At 50.4% G+C, this 17,521-nt stretch overlaps 1 protein-coding gene across 6 annotated transcripts in view; it reads left to right on the top strand.

The window, feature by feature from the left end:
- cdc42bpaa (CDC42 binding protein kinase alpha (DMPK-like) a) overlaps positions 1 to 17,521 on the top strand; it is a 68,553-nt gene that overhangs the window by 43,016 nt on the left and 8,016 nt on the right. For 4 of the 6 annotated variants that reach the window (XM_048973981.1, XM_048973978.1, XM_048973983.1 and 1 more), the window contains exons 8-34: positions 627 to 875; positions 1,227 to 1,306; positions 1,804 to 1,964; positions 3,080 to 3,202; positions 3,301 to 3,434; positions 4,297 to 4,539; positions 4,643 to 4,753; positions 5,594 to 5,838; positions 5,919 to 6,024; positions 8,126 to 8,250; positions 8,885 to 8,990; positions 9,091 to 9,239; positions 9,809 to 9,900; positions 10,044 to 10,120; positions 10,978 to 11,016; positions 11,624 to 11,743; positions 11,852 to 11,932; positions 12,065 to 12,170; positions 12,629 to 12,765; positions 13,030 to 13,169; positions 13,261 to 13,342; positions 13,694 to 13,913; positions 14,840 to 14,902; positions 15,476 to 16,069; positions 16,675 to 16,772; positions 17,020 to 17,104; positions 17,380 to 17,503. In XM_048973981.1, coding sequence (XP_048829938.1) covers positions 627 to 875; positions 1,227 to 1,306; positions 1,804 to 1,964; positions 3,080 to 3,202; positions 3,301 to 3,434; positions 4,297 to 4,539; positions 4,643 to 4,753; positions 5,594 to 5,838; positions 5,919 to 6,024; positions 8,126 to 8,250; positions 8,885 to 8,990; positions 9,091 to 9,239; positions 9,809 to 9,900; positions 10,044 to 10,120; positions 10,978 to 11,016; positions 11,624 to 11,743; positions 11,852 to 11,932; positions 12,065 to 12,170; positions 12,629 to 12,765; positions 13,030 to 13,169; positions 13,261 to 13,342; positions 13,694 to 13,913; positions 14,840 to 14,902; positions 15,476 to 16,069; positions 16,675 to 16,772; positions 17,020 to 17,104; positions 17,380 to 17,503 — 3,890 coding nt within the window. The remainder of the gene's footprint in view (positions 1 to 626; positions 876 to 1,226; positions 1,307 to 1,803; positions 1,965 to 3,079; positions 3,203 to 3,300; positions 3,435 to 4,296; positions 4,540 to 4,642; positions 4,754 to 5,593; positions 5,839 to 5,918; positions 6,025 to 8,125; positions 8,251 to 8,884; positions 8,991 to 9,090; positions 9,240 to 9,808; positions 9,901 to 10,043; positions 10,121 to 10,977; positions 11,017 to 11,623; positions 11,744 to 11,851; positions 11,933 to 12,064; positions 12,171 to 12,628; positions 12,766 to 13,029; positions 13,170 to 13,260; positions 13,343 to 13,693; positions 13,914 to 14,839; positions 14,903 to 15,475; positions 16,070 to 16,674; positions 16,773 to 17,019; positions 17,105 to 17,379; positions 17,504 to 17,521) is intronic. The other 2 variants (XM_048973979.1, XM_048973980.1) reach the window with 2 other exon arrangements.

The following is a 17,521-nucleotide window of genomic DNA, read 5'->3' as shown; positions in this document are numbered from 1 at the left end:
CAGGGAGTACACAGTGAGGGCTAGGAATTGTGGGTAAAATGTCAACTGTCATTTTCGCATTTCTAAACAAGGTTCCATGAAGAAGTTGGATGACCAGTGTTTTTCTGAAGCCTTGATCCATTGACTTTCATATAAAAACATGATTTTTGTATGGCAGAATGGTCAGAAGATGAATGAGGATATAAACCGTTTAGCTGTTTTGAAGTGATATTCTCTGGTTTATCAGATTTACTTGTTTGATTTAACAATAGTGTCACCAGGGGCGGGGTCACAGGGGCTGTGGCCTCAGCTGATTGGCTCCTGAAGTACCCCTACTCCTGTCACTCACTACGTCAAAGCATATGATTGGCTAATGATAAGGACGGCCCTTCTTATGCCTACCACCTTAAAAAAAATCCTAAAATCGCCACTGCGACACTTTTGTTACTGTTCCTTTGCATATATTTGTCTACTTACTTTTTTTTACGAGGAAAATACACCTTTTACTCCCCAGATAAATATTCAACACATTTTCTTTGACTTTTGCACAGTACTGTATCTGTGGTGTATCAGGGTACAGCCGTTACACTCTCTGACAGACTGTGTCATGGGAGAGCGCATGACACACTGCGCCGTGTTCCCGGCAGGAGCGCTTCCAGTTCCCGCTGCACGTCAGCGACGTCTCGGAGGACGCCAAGGACCTGGTCCGCCGCCTCATCTGCTCGCGGGAGCACAGGCTGGGCCAGAACGGCATCGAGGACTTCAAGCGGCACCCCTTCTTCTTAGGCATCGACTGGGACAACATCCGCTGCTGCGAGGCCCCTTACATCCCCGAGGTCAGCAGCCCGTCGGACACGTCCAACTTCGACGTGGAAGACGACTGCCTCAAGAACTCGGTACGCCGCCCGCTTTCGCTTTGATGTTGGCACACTTTGTTTTACTGAGGGGGTGGATGGATGGATGGATGGATGGATGGATGGATTTTTTAATCCCAAATGAAATTGTAGGTTTACAGTAGCACAATATAAACCTTTAAATATTAATAGACAATAAGAATAAATAGAGAACAATAAATAGCCCGACTGCTGCTAGTATTAGCGTATCTTTAATGCATTGTCCTTATTTGATGGCTTTATAGTGTGACAGCATGTATGTTAGCAATGTGCAATTTGTCCTGTATGTTGTTTTGGAAGGAAGCATCTGTTAAATGTGAGTGTAACAGAGCTGTCGTTTGCTTGGCTTGTCAGGACACCATGCCCCCCCCGTCCCACACCACCTTCTCCGGACATCACCTTCCCTTTGTGGGCTTCACCTACACCAGCAACTGGTCAGTGCTCCCCAGACCCTCAGCTCATTCCCATCGTTTCCTCTCTACATGCATGTGCCATTGACGTGCCTTTAAGTCAGTCGAGTTTTTCAACCGAGACACTCCTTGTTTTTTGCTTGGGAGCTTGGAGGGAGCAAACTCGTGAATTGTCTAGCTGTTTTACGTAAATGTAGACGGGGGGGGGGGGGGGTGTTCTTCATTAAACACAGATGCCCTCTGCCTCAATCAAGTAAAGGGCATTAATCGATTTAATTTATCTATGTATGTGTACATCTTATTTTTAATATATAAACCTCTCCTGTGTAACAGAGTAATTCGGAATTGGTGAGATCTTTATATATATTTTGTGGTGGAAATGAATTTAGTTAATGCTGTACCTTTAGTAGTTTCTTAATAGTTACACAGCTGTTAACTCTGAATCGTTTCACTAATACATTTCTGAGCCATACAACACGGTCACTGGTCAGACTTACTTACATACGCGTGCTGCCAATTAGCGCCCTTTCGGACCGGGGCTGCCTGCGCGAGTCTGCAGTGCCTGCGCAGATGGACGTGAGAGTGCAGCGCAGCTTGGAGGAGAGTCTGGCCACGGAGGCGTATGAGAGGCGACTGCGGCGGCTAGAGCAGGAGAAACTGGAGCTCAGCCGCAAGCTTCAAGGTCTGAGCCAGTCGCCGCAGATGTATGCAAGTCACTCAGCCGCGCACTGATGTTCTGGATCGGGCTAAAATTCGCTTTAGGAGACCAGCCTCGGAACGAATTGCAGAAGATTGATGGTGCTAAAGAAAACCGATTTGCTGGTGTGTTGGTTAACAATACCTGTTATGATGTGAATAACATGCGTTAACGTCATAATGTGCGTTAACGTCATAATGTGCGTTAACGTCATAATGTGCGTTAACGTCATAATGTGCGTTAAAGTTTCTTGCACTTCAGGCAGTTGATCGCCATAGTTACTCACCAAGTGAAGCCTAATAAAGAACAACTAATGAAAATCGTCTACAGCCTTGCGTGTCGTCACAAAGTCACCATCAGAGTATGGCTTCACAACTGCCTCCATGATAAAATACCTACTTCTGTCCTGAAAAATCTATTTCTTTTCCTTTATCCTCATTTGCCCTTGCAAGCTGTTCCGTTTTTCAGGACGGAGAATCTGAGGGCGCTGCTGAGTATTATACAAGGCTGCAGGCAGATCCACCGTGAAGGAAATGGGGGGGAAGCAAACAGACAGTGTCAGTGGGGGGGCTGGAGACCCTTCAGGGGGTCGGGGGCTGTCCTCTAATATTCGCATGTGCTGAGAGAGCAGGTACAGCCAGCTTGACCTTTCCTTCTCCTTACTACTGTCCTCAGAGCAGATTTTATGCTGCACTGGGCGGAGACAGTCCCACCCCCTGGTTGGTCCTCCAGTCCCATCCTGTTCACCCTTATTGTGGTCAACCATGGCTATCTTCAGGGCTGAATTTAGGAGGTGGGGGCCCTACCTACAGCTGAAAATGCTGCTGCAATAAGTGACATAAATAAATCTTTCGGGTCCCCCCTACAAACTGGGCAGCATGAAATGAGGTAGGGGGCTATATTCGGCCCACCGTCCTTGAGTTTGACACCTTTGCTCTGGATGCACCATGTTATGAATGTAACGATCCTGTGTTTTGAGGTGAAGAAACTGGGCCAGGAATGAGGAGAACGTAAAGCTGAATAGCTGAACCTTTGACCTTTTGGCTTGCTGGTATCGAGTCCTGGACCAAGGTTATTACCGGCGCCGCTGTCTCCCGCAGAGTCCACCCAGACCGTCCAGGCATTACAGCACTCCAGCGGAGATGGACCTGTAGCGGCCAGCAAGGAGGTCGAGCTCCAAAGCCTGAAAGAGGAGATTGAGGCCCTGAAGAAACAAATAGCAGGTATCTATGTGGAATTATACCGGCACAACCTATTCGTGACCGTATGGAGGCACCCTCAGTGATTCCCTCACCCCCCCCCCCCCCCGTGTGTGTGGCAGAATCTGGGCAGCTGGAGCAGCAGCTGGAGCAGGCTAGCTCAGCTCACAAGGACCTGGAAGAGTCCTCCAAGCACATCAGAGCCCTGGAGAAGCAAGTGAAGAGCATGAACCAGGAGAAGGATGACATTCAGAAGGTACCAGGATGCCTCTTACCGGTTTGGCTCCAACACTTTCAGTCCAGGACCAAAGATATGGTTGCTGAGACCTGAAATGAGGTAAACAAGCCATATTACCTTGGGTTCTCTTCAGCTTAGCCTAGAAGAATACAGGAGGTCTGATTCCCACACTGGATTCTCAGTGTAGCTTTTCTCAAGATCCAACATTTTTACATTTTTCCTGTATCCCTTTTTTAAAAAAAAACTCTACTCCCAGATAAATCCCCTGGTCTTTCCCCACATCCCTGTGTCACATGACACTCGTCCACATCCCTGTGTCACATGACACTCGTCCACATCCCTGTGTCACATGACACTCGTCCAGGCCTTTTTCGCAGCCCGACACCCTTCAAACCCCTTACTGCCAAAGCTGTACCGTCAGAAACACAATGGCCAGCATCACCCAGCTATTCCTCCCATTTGCTATCCCTTTCACACCGAGGTATAGACACCCCTAACACTTAGCCCCCCCCCGCCCCCCAGGAAAGCCCTATTCACTGTGGGAAGGTATGCGACACCATCCACTAAATCATCTTTTCTTCAAAGGGGCAGTTGGTCTCCTTCATTTCAACCCTTTCATCACTCTTAACTGCTGCTATTAATACCTTATTGCAGTTCATAAATTTCCAGAGAAAGGTACCAGTTGAGGTTTCATGCATGGTTCGTTGGCACAGTAGGGGCATGGATACCCTGGCTGATTGGGGAGGATGGCTACACTTCACAGGGCCACGGGGCAAAAATTATGTAATGTAATTGGAGCCCAAGGTCACTTTTTCTCTGGGGTCCCAGATTTTCTAGCCACCCCCCTGTATCGACATACGTGTGGGGGGCCCTGTTACAGGAGCTGCTGGAGGTCAACAACGTGCTGAAGTCACAGGCCAAGGAGCTGAAGGAGGCACATAGCCAGAGGAAGTTGGCCATGCAGGAGTTCTCCGAGATGAGCGAGCGCGTGACGGATCTGCGCTCCCAGAAGCAGCGGCTCTCCCGCCAGCTCCGTGACCGCGAGGAGGAGTTGGAGGGTATGTCGCAAAAGGTGGAGGCACTGCGAGTGGAGGTGCGCAAGGCCGAGAGGGCACGCAAGGAGGTGGGTAGCCGGTGGAGTGGAGGGGGGGGGGTCCGGGTCGCTCCCCTCTCGGCGTGGCCGGAGACGGAGCTGATGGTTTGGTGGTCTCGGCCCGGTCCCCCAGATCGAGGTGCAGGCGGAGGAGAGGGCCGACGAGGCGCAGAAGGAGAAGAAGCTAAAGGAGCGAAGCGAGCAGTTCAGCAGACAGCTAGAGGAGGAAATGGAGGTGCTGAAGGTACCCAGCTCATAACAGATTCAAGTTAAGCTGTGTTTGTGGGGGGGCTCCCATTAACACCTAATTAATGTCAGGAATTACTCCCAAAACAAGCTAACGTTAGAAGCTCATGAAAACGAACACTGGCTTATTAATCCCCAAGGGGACATTAATTATCTGATTAGGGAAATCGTAGAGTAGAGTTCTTTACCCGCCATTTGAGTAGATCCCCACAATGTCTCGCGTTCAGGTTCTGCCATCTAGACGCACATATTCGTAGCTGCACAACAAAATAGCGAAACTTTATTGATCCCCATGGAAAAAACTTTACACTTAAGAGTCACAGCTCAGGGTCGGTCAGCATAGAGCAATCCGGGGTTAGGAGGGCCAGCAGCAGAATCAGTCTGCCGGCCTTGGGATTTGAACCAGTGACCTTCTGATCACAGCCCTAACCCCCTGGGCCACACACTGTACCCAGAGCGCCTTAATTCGTGCTGGTACACGCTGGGGGAGAGACACGCTCGTGGGAGTTTTACTTGCATAAAAATGTTCTGACAGCAGAATGAAAAATGATTGATTCGGAGAGATAACCAATCAGGTTGTAAAAGAGGTGGGTCCAAGCAGCCAGACCAACAAATCAGACGTATTGGTGCCACCTCCTCTACAATCTGATTGGTTCTCTCTCAGAATCAATCATTTGCCCTCAGAACATTTTTGTGTTCTCCCCTGATTGAGGCACACACATCACCCAAACCACCTTTTGGTTGTGTGCCCTGGCATGCGCCTCTGCTTCACCCCCGAGGGTGTAAAGGAAGAAGCGTTCATGGCCGTACTTTCCTCACCCTGTTTCCGTGGTGGCAGAAGCAGGCTGGCCGTGCACCTGGAGCGGGAGCCTCCGAGCAGAACCAGGAGCTGGGCCGGCTGCGGACGGAGCTGGAGAAGAAGGTGACCTCCTATGAGGAGGAGCTGTCCCGGAGGGAGGCGCAGCACACCGGCGAGCTCAAGGGCCTCAAGAAGGAACTGCGAGATGCTGAGGCCCAGCACCTGACCCTCAAGAAGGAGATCATGATGCTGAAGGACAAGCTGGAGAAGATCCGGCGGGAGAGGTGCGGGATCCGACACTTTTCCTACACACTCACTCCCTGCCTCAGCTTACCTCCAACAACCTGCGGCTTGCTTCCCACAGCCAGAGCGAGCGGGAAGAGTTCGAGGCGGAGTACAGGCAGAAGTACGAGAGGGAGAGGGTCCTCATGTCGGAGGAGAACAAGAAGCTGTCAGGGGAGCTGGAGAAGGTGAGCTTCTGGCAGGAACCGGCAGGCTTCTTCCCGGCCGTCCCTTAGTACTGCTCTGTAAGGTCCCAGTTAAACGGTTTCTTTTTTATATTGTGTGCCTGAACAGCAGCAGGAAATGACATGTTAGCACTAAATCGGGTGGGTTGTCATGCTAATCGCACTCGTGTAGAGCAGATCAGTGGGGGTGGGCCAGCTCGCAGTCCTCTGCTCTCTAGGCCAGTGGTTCTCAACTCTCAGGACTCGCATTTTACCTTGGCCATAACCCCAGTTTAAAAAATTTCAAACCAAATTTATTTTCTAAGAAAAAACACACACACATTGTTTTTTTGTTACTGCACACCCCACAACCCAGTAACAGTGGTCCCAGTGGGCCATGACCCACCAGTTGAGGAAGAGCGCTCTAGGCCACCCTGCTTGCTTTATTTGTGCCCCGTCACTTCACAGGTGTGTTGAAGTCACATGACTGACTGCTGTAACTGTGATTGGCCATGGCTTGTGACCTCATAATGGCCAGGCTCCAAAGGCATGCTTTGAGGCTGCAGTGTCCCAATGCAGCATACATAAGTCTTTGACCTAATTTTAGCCCCTCTCTGACCATTCTTATTCCCTTTAGCTGTTTTTATGTATCCATTTCCCTGCCCCTTTCCCAAAGCTCAGGCAGTATTTACGTTTACGAGTGGGAGCTGTGATGCAGTTAGTCTGCATGTGGTTTTTTTGGGGAAGCTGAGGTCTCCAGGATTTAAGCTTTAAAACCAATCAGCTTGTTCGGTTGCCAAAGAGTCTTTCCTGTTCATACTGCAAATGTGCAGCTTTGAATGTTCTCCAGCAAATGGTTTGAAAGATCTCTCCCCCTTTTTATTGTTACCGCAAACCTCATTTATTTTTAAATATTTGAATGTTAGCTCTAATTGACCAATTTAATTAATCTAGCCATGTCACTTTTTTAACCGTTGCTTGCAGTATAAATCTTCCCTGCACTATGTGGAAGTATTTTCTAAGGTTTAGGTTACTAGTCAGGGTAAGAATATATTTATTTTCATCTGGGAATTGCTTAGAATTGCAACATGTCTGAAAAGAATTAAGATGGCAGTAGTGCAATTGTATTTAACTCCAATTACATGTGTCACGCTGTGACTGGCTGGGTGGACCTGGATTGACTCACCCTGCTGGCTCACATACTGTTGGGGGGTCTGTGCCTGATCGCTGTCGGTTCTAGACGGCCGGGTCCGTGGCCTCGACTGACAGCGCGACTGATTTCTTATCGTGTTTTCGAGCATATCAGCCTCCATCATCGCACATAGCAGAACGCCCTCGCTTTAGTGTCCCGTTCATGCCCGGGGGGCCTACTAACTGCCGGGTTATTTACTTGGTGATATGAGCCCCCCCCCCCCATCCTCCATTACCAAATAAGTCACAGGGAGATGCAGACAATATAAATGGAGATTTTCTGCATCAGTGGGGGATGCAGTTTCTTGATCTGGCCTAGTAAACCGAAGACCACAGTCCTGTGAGCAGAGACATGGGTGACACGGGCGTCGTGTGAAAGGGGAACTGTACACCATGCTGACGGTCTGCAGCTCTTCACCATGCTGACGGTCTGCAGCTCTTCACCATGCTGACGGTCTGCAGCTCTTCACCATGCTGACGGTCTGTAGCTCTTCACCATGCTGACGGTCTGCAGCTCTTCACCATGCTGACGGTCTGCAGCTCTTCACCATGCGAGCTCTGTATGCAGCTCGTGTCGCATGCTGTACTGACGCACTGACGCGTCTTGCTGATGTTACTGATCCACGTGATTATTGTTATTCCTGCTAAGGCTTAGTCAGAACGATAAGAAGTACCTTCACCAAGAATCTGGATCGCTGCTTTTCTGCTCACCGGGAAGCCATGTTTTCTGGAAGTGAAACAAGTAGAAATGTTGATTTTTTTTTTTATTACTATTTTAGAGGTGTCTCGCATGTATTTGGGATTTGGCCGCTTATGAGTTTGTTATTCATTTTGGGGGTATCGGCTTTCGCTCATGGTGAAACTCAGCTTATGGTGGCCTGGCTTATGCCGAGTAATCATGTAGCCCCGCCCTCGGCCCCACCGCCTTTCCCAGATGACGTCCATGGTGGAGACACTCGGCTCCACTAACAGACAGCTGGAGGAGGAGATGCGGGATGTGGCAGACAAGAAGGAGAGTGTGGCCCACTGGGAGGCCCAGATCACTGAGATCATCCAGTGGTGAGCGACACATCAAGCGGTCATTCTGAGCCAGCCGCTGTGCTTTGAGTTAGTGTGGAGCCACCTAGTGTCCATTTCGGTGCAGTGGCAAAGAAAATGCTGCTGCGTTTCTGTTGAAATTATGCGACTTCATCAACCAGCTTCTTTTGAAAGTGATTATTTGGTAGCTTTAAAATCTGCTACTTAGCTATAGCTGGGTAATATATTAGTAAATAAAGGTTCACTTAAAGTCAGATTTAGAAATCACAAAAATGCCTAACATTATTTAATAAAGAGCCTGTAAATGCTGAATTATATCTAATTTCTGAGCGTGCTTACTAACCCATTGTTTTACCGATAAATGTATAGCGATATATGTTTCTCAGTTTCTGTGTATGAATGTTTTTAATCTATTAATATATTAACAAATGATTAGAAACTGTAGTAATAGTTAAGGGGCAGACCTTAAACGAAAGTGTCACCGATTACTTTTATCGTTAAACGTGAAACATTGCCAGGTATGAAAATTCTTAGCGTGACGCAATGCATATCACTGAATATAACTGTCGCATCTTGCCCTTGGTCACACGGCTCGGCAGTGTGCCAGAGCACCCCCAGGCCCCCACTGAGCATGTCCCTCCGTGTCCCTCCCCAGGGTGAGTGACGAGAAGGAAGCCAGGGGCTACCTGCAGGCCCTGGCCACCAAGATGACTGAGGAGCTGGAGACCTTGCGGAGCGCAAGCCTCGGCTCCAGGGTCACGGTGAGCGTCCTGCCATGCCCCTCCCATCCCGTCCTGCGCTGCCCGCATCCCACTCCCGGCCGTGACCGCAGACCGCCTCCCCTGCACTTTTTTTCTTCAGGACATGCCCTGGAAGATGCGCCGTTTCGCCAAGCTCGACATGTCGGCCCGACTGGAGTTGCAGTCCGCGCTCGACGCAGAGATCCGGGCCAAGCAGGCCATCCAGGACGAGCTGAACAAAGTCAAGGCGTCCAGCATGTCCACGGAGTGGTACGCTAATGCTAACGCTATCGCTAACCCCAGCCTGCTCAGGGGCCGATTAATGCATAGGCCCTGGTAAAAATCAGGGGCCCAACCCAGCAACTCAGGGGCCCCACCCCACCTCAGGGAAAAAAAGGTTGATATTAAAGAGACTGATTTGTGATACCCACCCCCCCACCCCCCATTGGCAAATTTTAACAGCCCCCCCCCCCCCCTCCAAATAATCGTTGTTGGCTGAATTATCTGTTATCAAAACTTTTATTCTATCTTGTTACTCCTTCAACTCTTCAATTTTTTTAAAAATAATGGCCCACTTGAGGCCCCCCAGAGAAGTTAATCCCCCCGTCCCTGCTTACGAAGACCCATATTGCTGCAAATTTAATCCTAATTCTCCTGTATCTCTTTGGTCTTGGCTGAATCCAAGCAGGAGGACATGCAAAACGACACTAGAATTATGAATATTTCTGAATGCTTCCAGAAAATCTAGGTTAAGGTTGGCAGGTTCATGGCGGCTCATCTTACAGCGAAGGCCAGTTGAGTGAGAATATGATCTTATACTGGCTTTGTTCCTCTCCCAGCAAGCTGCAGGATTCTGAGAACAGGAACCAGGAGCTGGTGTCTGAAATTGAGAAGCTGCAGAAGGAGATGGAGGAGCTTCGGACGGGGAGGGGTGAGAGCAGCCTGGTGGAGAGAGGAGAGCCCCCTGCCCTCCCCCCACCACCACCCAAGCCATGCAGACTGTGACCCCCTTGCACCCACAGTGTACCGTGTAGGTTACTGGTATCTTCACCTGCTTTCATACTCTGTCTGCAGGTGTGAAGCTCCAAAGTACCCATAATTCCTTGCTGGCCTTCCTGAACACCCCCTCCTCGGCCCTGGATCAGTTCGAGGTGAGGCCGGTCCTCCTCCGATGTCCCTCTGCCGTATTGACGCGTTTCGTGTGTGTTTCTCAGAATCCTTTTTGAATCTGAATATGTCTGACAAAATCAATTGACATCATTCGTTTCATCGGTACGGTATCAGCAGCAGTTTTGCCAAAATGTTTGTTTCCTTCAGCTTTTTGCATTAAAGTACTCAGAATGCATTGGGAGCCCCGTGTGCACTCTGCAGGTTCACTTCGCAGGCAGGAACCCGGGCTGGCTAAGGTGCCTCAGCGTCTAACGTGCACAGCACACCAAACCATGCCCTGAATTCTTCTACTCTTAGCTATCTATTTTTTAGAAGTCTGGGAAGACATAAATTTAAACTGCGGGAAGGTGTCCAGGACTGCGTGGGCTCTCTGCTGATAGAGACCCGTGTTTGCTCGATTTTACCCCCCTACAGCCGAACCGCTCTGACCGAATGACGTGGAACGTTCCTCGCGGGCAGCTCCATGCTGGCCTGCCTGTCTGACTTTCCTGATTTCCCACTTCCTTCCGCCTAACAGTCCGTTTATTTAATCTTGCCCGGATGCTGTTAGCGACCTAGCCGCTACTTAGGTCACTTCCTTGAAACTGCACATGCCCATTAGCTCCCAGTAGCCGGTAAACTGTATTAGAAATCGTCGTTTGGTGATTCATCACCAAATTTTAACCGTCCGACTTCTCCCAAGTTTTTCCCCAAATTAAAAAGTTTGGGATTCATGTTTCACTTTCACTTGTCACCCTTTTGTACTAATGGATGTCTTTCGCATCTTCCCTCTTTCTCCTCATCTCTGTGTCTCTTCCCTTCCCCCACGTCTCTCTCCATCCTTTTCTCCGTCAAAAAGCATTCCCCGGCCTCTTATCCAGCCACCAAAAGCAGACGTGTAAGCTCCCATGTCGTTGTTGGTTACCGTTTGTTGTTGTTGTTGTTGTTGTTGTTGTGCTGTGTATCTGTTCCCCCGCCCCCCCAGCCTGATTATGGTACAGCTGGTGCCATGTGGCTCTGTTGTGCGTCCCGTTGTCTGTCTCTCCTGCTCTCTCTCTGTCCCCTTTCTCTGAAGGTGACGGTCACACTTTTCAGGGCTTGGGTGCAGCACACATGCTCAGTGTTGACGCATCTTTAAATTCTTCTGTACTTCTGAGCGGGTTCTTTATAACCTGGTTTATGTGCAGCCCTCATCTGATGGCCTTTTCCACTGACTAGGCTTGGGTCGTATCTCAGTTCCCATGTGGTCATTCAGTCCATACATTATACTGCGGGATGCAGTATTTCGTATTTTCGAAAGCAAGACTATTCTGGTATTTTGAAATAATGCCCGTAACATTTGCTGAGGAGGGGGCGTCCCCCCGTGATAAAATATACCACGGTGTAGTGTTTCACCCTGATGCCACCCAAGCCTACCACTGAGCTGCTGCTCAGCTCGAGTACTCTGAGTACTCATGTGCAATAGACCACAGCCATGGTCCTGACCAACCCCCTCATATCTGAAGGCTGACTCCATGGAGACCTTCAGCCTGTCCAACACCCCGTCGCGGGACGAGGAGACACGCTCTCGCCTCCTGTCCCGCTCGCGGTCGCCCTCTACTGCCAGCGACTTGGAGCCAATTGAGGTAAATCCCAGCCTTGAACTTTTCTGCCTGTCAGCCATGGTCTAGACCTCCTAAAACACTCTTGTCACAGTTACCGGTGCCTGTTAACCTCTGGCCTCTCCTTGTCAGCTGATAGACCAATCCCCTACCACGACACAGACTCCGAGCACGCGGCCGGGGTTCAACAGGGCGAGTCTTGCCTCTCCTAAGGTAGGAAGCCGCTGTTGCCAGTGATGGGGACCCCCCTCCCCTGTTAGCATCGTTAGCCTGGACGTATGTTGGGCTAATGCACAGCATGGCAGGCGCTAACTGTCCGCTAATTGCCCGTTGTGGCTAATGCAGCCGAAAGTGCACCAGTTTGTGGTGAAGACCTTCAGCGTCCCCACGAAGTGTAAGCAGTGTACCTCCGTGATGGTGGGCCTCATCCGACAGGGCTGCGTCTGTGAAGGTGAGATGTTGCCTGGGATAATGTTCCTTTAATTGCTTGTTTTCTCCATTAAGCTCTGCACTGTTCCCTGTTAAAATTTTTATGCAAAATACTTATATGTATTTGCTCTTTTAATTCTCTTTCTTCCATTCAGTACTGTACTGCACTAGTTATTTTTACTAGTTAAATCAGAAGCAGTTCTAGATTTTTGAAGAAAAGTCACCATTAAGCACCTTATTTATAATCTGTTCAGGCGTTTATTTCCTTGCCTATTTGTTTGTTGCCTGTTAGTTTAATGATTATCAAATAAACACTCACCATGAATATTAGCCCTATCCACTTGTTTGATGTGGAAACCTAATTATCTTACTTCTGATATTGCAATCTTTCTGCTTTATTTTATTCCTTAATTTAAAAAAATCACATTATGTGTTATTTTGCATTAATACACGTGGGCCTGGTTGTGCGCTTGGTTACAGTCTGCGGCTTCTCGTGTCACGTGACCTGTGCCGACAAGGCCCCGGCGGTGTGCCCCATCCCTCTGGAACAGACCAAGGGCCCTCTGGGCGTCGACCCACAGAAGGGCACTGGCACTATATTTGAGGGGCACGTGCGGGTAAGAGGGGCACCCTCGGTTTGTTGGGCTCCGCCTTGAAGGCAGGCTTCGTCATAGAGATTGTGGACATCAGCTTAGCTTTTTGGCTTAAAAATGTCCATAATTAACGGAGGTAATTATGTCCTTTGGTGCAGCAGATATTGTTTTTGTGGTGGAACGTTTCAGTCGGTTCCGGGTCGTGAGGGTGTGGCAGCCCTATCGGGGAGAGTTGGGGTATTCCACCTCTACACTCCTGGTTGTGGCTAACGGTGCTCCCTCTCCCAGGTGCCAAAGCCGGCCGGGGTGAAGAAGGGCTGGCAGAGGGCCGTGGCTGTGGTGTGTGACTTCAAGCTCTTCCTGTACGATCTGGCGGAGGGCAAGGCCTCGCAGCCCGGAGTGGTGGTCAGCCAGGTCATCGACATGAGGTGGGAAGCTGTGGGCAGGGTGGCTGTTTTTTTTAGCCAATCATCTTTCGGGTCATTTGTCATGTGACACATGTACACATTTGCTTTTTAGGGATGAAGAGTTCTCTGTCAGCTCTGTCTCTGCATCCGATGTCATCCACGCCAGCCGGAAGGACATTCCGTGCATCTTCAGGGTGAGCCTCTGTCCACATGCTGTTTGTTCATTGACTGGCTGTGGGTAGCATCCAATCGGAGTCAAGGACAGGAGACTAGGTGGTGCCAATCTGGAATCATGGGTTCTCCTGTCACTTGGCATTGCTTCTGCTATTGACTATTCGTTCAGTGCAAATTGGGAGGGCCGATGGGGCGTCAAAAGACACGGTAACCAGCCTTTGGAGAAATTATTGCTGTCGTTCAGTTGCTAAGCCAATGGGAAGGTTTAAATCAGTTGATTGACGGCATAGAAACATCGCAGTTAGTACCCTGGTACCCTGGCCCCGCCTATCCCATGGCTCTCTGGTAAAACCTCCGCGCCCCCCCCCCAGGTAACAGCCTCCCAGCTCTCCACCTCCAGCCGACGCAAGTGCTCCATCCTCTTCCTGGCCGACAGTGACCTGGAGAGGAAGAAGTGGGTGGAGATTCTCAATGAGATCCACCGGCTGCTGAGGAAAAGCAAGCTGAAGGAGCGCTTCGTCTACGTGCCCAAGGAGGCGTACGACAGCACGCTGCCGCTCATCAAGACCGCGCAGTCAGCCACCATCATAGGTGCCGTCCACCCGCCCCACGCTATAAGCCGCTGCTTTCTGCGCACAGCACAGTGCGATATTGGTGTCTGCTCGTGCCCGTATATGCTGGTATAGACGCACCCTCACATATTTCACTTGTACCTCTGAAGGGATTGTCTCCCCTCAAAACTGATGAAAATTACTAGCAAAAATTTCCCTGTGTGCTGCCACATAATCTTAAGTTTAAAACTGTACGATATTCCGTGCTGCTTCCAAAGGACTGGGTTGTAGCGAGACTGGAACCAAACCCAGAAAACTGTCCATCGCAGGACAGACGCACTGAAGAGTCCTCACACCTGGGTTTGAGCAGGTGACCTACAGGTTATCCCAGAAACCTGCACACACACTGGCCCTTTGAGGATATGATTGGCCACCCCTGCTGTACGTCACAGAACTAGGGGCAGGGGTTAGATCCCAAACCCTGTGAGGTGGACGGCTGTCAGGTTGCACAATTATAATGTACAAAATGTTTTAGTGCCCATTTTTATTTTGATGGTACTCATACACGCAGAAACACATACACACAGATATCCATGGAGTGTGTGAGGAACTCGCTCTTTCATCATGAGGTATGGAGTTCAGATCCTTTGATTTGGAGGGGCAGGGTGGGTTAGGATGCTGTGCTTGTGACTGGAAGGGTCCAGCCCCAATCCCAGGCTCGGCTGAGTGTTTTCACCTTGCGGCTCTTAAGTTGGGCGCCTTAACACCTAACTGGTCCTGGGGTGGGTCCTGGGGTCTGACTCCTCTTTCTCAGTTGGGTAAAAAGCACGTTTTGCATTAATGAAATGAAATCCCCTCTTCCCTCCCTCCTACGGAGCTCTGTGCTGTCGCTCTAAAGTCGCACATCCCCATTTAAGCATCCTTCTCTTTGCAAGTCTTTCAGCTCTTTTTCTTCTTCCTCTGCAGACCATGAACGGATTGCCCTGGGAAATGAGGAAGGCTTGTACGTCATCCACATCACCAAAGACGGTAGGACCTGAACCTCGACCTGTGCCACATTTTTAAGATAGGGGCCTTCCGTCTTCCATTTAGGCTTATGACGTGATTTAGAGACGGACATCGTAGGATTGAGAAACGGAACAAAAACTCTCACACTGAAAATGAAGAGCAAATTTCCAAAACTCATTCAGTCTGTTTTTGGTTGTGTTGTTTTTGAGATGAAACTGCCAGTAACCGTGTGCAGCTCAGCAGGTTGGGACACTGTGATCAGAACATTGCAGGTTTGAATCGCAGGGTCTGGTGGCTGATTTCACCACTGGGCCCCCGAGCAAAGGCCCCAAGCCCCTTGACCCTCCCTTCTCAAAAAAAAAAACATGTTGCTTTGGATAAAACATCTGCTGAAAAATGGCCCAAAGTCAGGCTTCCTCATCAGATGTTACAGCACTGGGAACCAAAGCTCACCCAGGAACTTTCATTAAATTTACAATGACTTTATTGACTTAAATTTTCTCAAACGTATCACATGGGCTGAATGACTTTTGTTAATCTGCTTCAGTTACACTTGCCTGACTTGGCTTCACCGGGATGCCCTTCCTTCCTCAGAGATCGTTCGGGTCGGCGACAACAAGAAGGTGCACCACATCGAGCAGCTCCCCTCCGAGCAGCTGCTGGCCGTCATCTCGGGCCGTAACCGCCACGTCCGCCTCTTCCCCATGTCGGCGTTGGACGGCCGCGAGGTGGACTTCCACAAGCTGCCGGAGACGCGGGGCTGCCAGGCGTTGGCGTCCGGGCCGCTGCGCAGGGGCGCCCTCGCCTGCCTGTGCGTCGCCATGAAGCGGCAGGTCATCTGCTACGAGCTCAGCCGCGGTCGCACGCGTCACCGCAAGCTCCGCGAGATCCAGGCGCCGGCCTCCGTCCAGTGGATGACGCTGTTGGGCGAGAGGCTCGTCGTGGGCTACCAGGGAGGCTTCGCCCGCTACGGCCTGCATGGGGAGGCGGCGCCCGTCAGCCTGCTGCACCCCGAGGACCCCACCCTGGGCTTCGTCAGCCAGCTAGGGCTGGACGCCCTCTGCGCCGTCAGCGTCTCAAGCAAAGAGTTCCTGCTGTGCTTCAGTGGCGTGGGCATCTACGTGGACGCACACGGCCGGAGGTCACGCCAGCAGGAGCTCATGTGGCCGGCCGTACCCACTTCCTGCTGTAATAACCCTATACTTCTGCATTAAATATGTTGTTCCTTGTTCGACATTTTGAAGCGTGCTTGTTTTAGGTACATGTTGGCGAACACAGGCCACAGTATTAATACCCTTCTGTAGTTGTGCTACTATGTCTTGCTTTGCTTTGTGTAGAATGATTGGTGCCATCTAGTGGTCAGATTGTCTGCGAACTTGTTTAATAGATTGTTCCTCAGTTCAGTTCTAGTCATGTGCTGTTTTTTTGTTTTTTTTTAACTTAGAGTTAAAAAAAAAAAAACTCTAGGCAAAGTAGGAGGGTATAACAAGCCCACCCAGCTATTTTTATTGGTCCTCATGATCATTAATATGGAAAAAAATAAGTTTTATGTTCTAGTCCCATGAATACTAAAATACTCAAGAATCTCCAAAGATGAAAAAAATTATTTAGAATGTCTGTTTAAAAAAATAATGTTCCTAATAATCACGTGACATGGAAATAATCATGATAAAATGTCCCCTGTTGGCATGGTGAGGCTCGTATTTGGCCCTGCGCCAAACATTAAATGCCCGGGCCTGTGTTAATAGCCTAACAGGCCACAGGTAGAATGACCGGTGTTCCTTTTGCCCTAGGCTACAACGCCCCCTACCTGTCAGTGTACAGTGAGAACGCCGTGGATGTGTTTGATGTTAACACGATGGAGTGGATACAGACCATCCCTCTAAAAAAGGTGGGTGCTGCTGCAGGGCCTGCACGTGTGTTTGGGTGGCGGGGGGCCAGTCAGGGGGGGCGCACTGCATCACACTACGTCTTCAAGAACCCTTAGACGGTCCAGGTTTTTGCTCCCTCCCAGCTCCCTGCCAAACGCTTCAGATTTCTGCTGGGAGCTGGGAGAGATGAAAAGCGCGGACTGTCTGGGGTCCCCGAGGACCGGGTTGGGAGACACTGCTCTACATGCCTGTTTGCCTGCCTCACAGGTGAGGCCTCTCAACATGGACGGCTCTCTGAACGTCCTCGGCCTGGAAACGGTGCGACTCGTCTATTTTAAGAACAAGATGGCAGGTATGTCTGGCTTTCCGACTTCCTGCTGTTTCAGTTAAACTGACCCCCCCCCCGGCATGCTGACTCCCCCCCGGCGTGCTGCACTGACTCTCCCCGGCGTGCTGCACTGACTCTCCCCGGCGTGCTGCACTGACTCTCCCCGGCGTGCTGCACTGACTCCCCCCGGGCGTGCTGCACTGACTCCCCCCGGGCGTGCTGCACTGACTCCCCCCGGGCGTGCTGCACTGACTCCCCCCGGGCGTGCTGCACTGACTCCACCACACTTGCCTCCGCAGAGGGTGACGAGCTGGTGCTGCCCGAGACGTCTGACACCACCCGCAAGCAGATGGTGCGCAGCCTCAGCAACAAGCGCCGCTTCTCCTTCCGCGTGCCGGAGGAGGACAGGATCCAGCAGCGGAGGTGCGTGCCAGCTCTCCC

Source organism: Brienomyrus brachyistius, chromosome 14 (genome assembly GCF_023856365.1).
Source record: "Brienomyrus brachyistius isolate T26 chromosome 14, BBRACH_0.4, whole genome shotgun sequence".
Classification (NCBI taxonomy): domain Eukaryota; kingdom Metazoa; phylum Chordata; class Actinopteri; order Osteoglossiformes; family Mormyridae; genus Brienomyrus; species Brienomyrus brachyistius.
The sequence above is the reverse complement of the archived record's forward strand: the minus strand, read 5'-3'. Positions and strand labels throughout refer to the sequence as shown.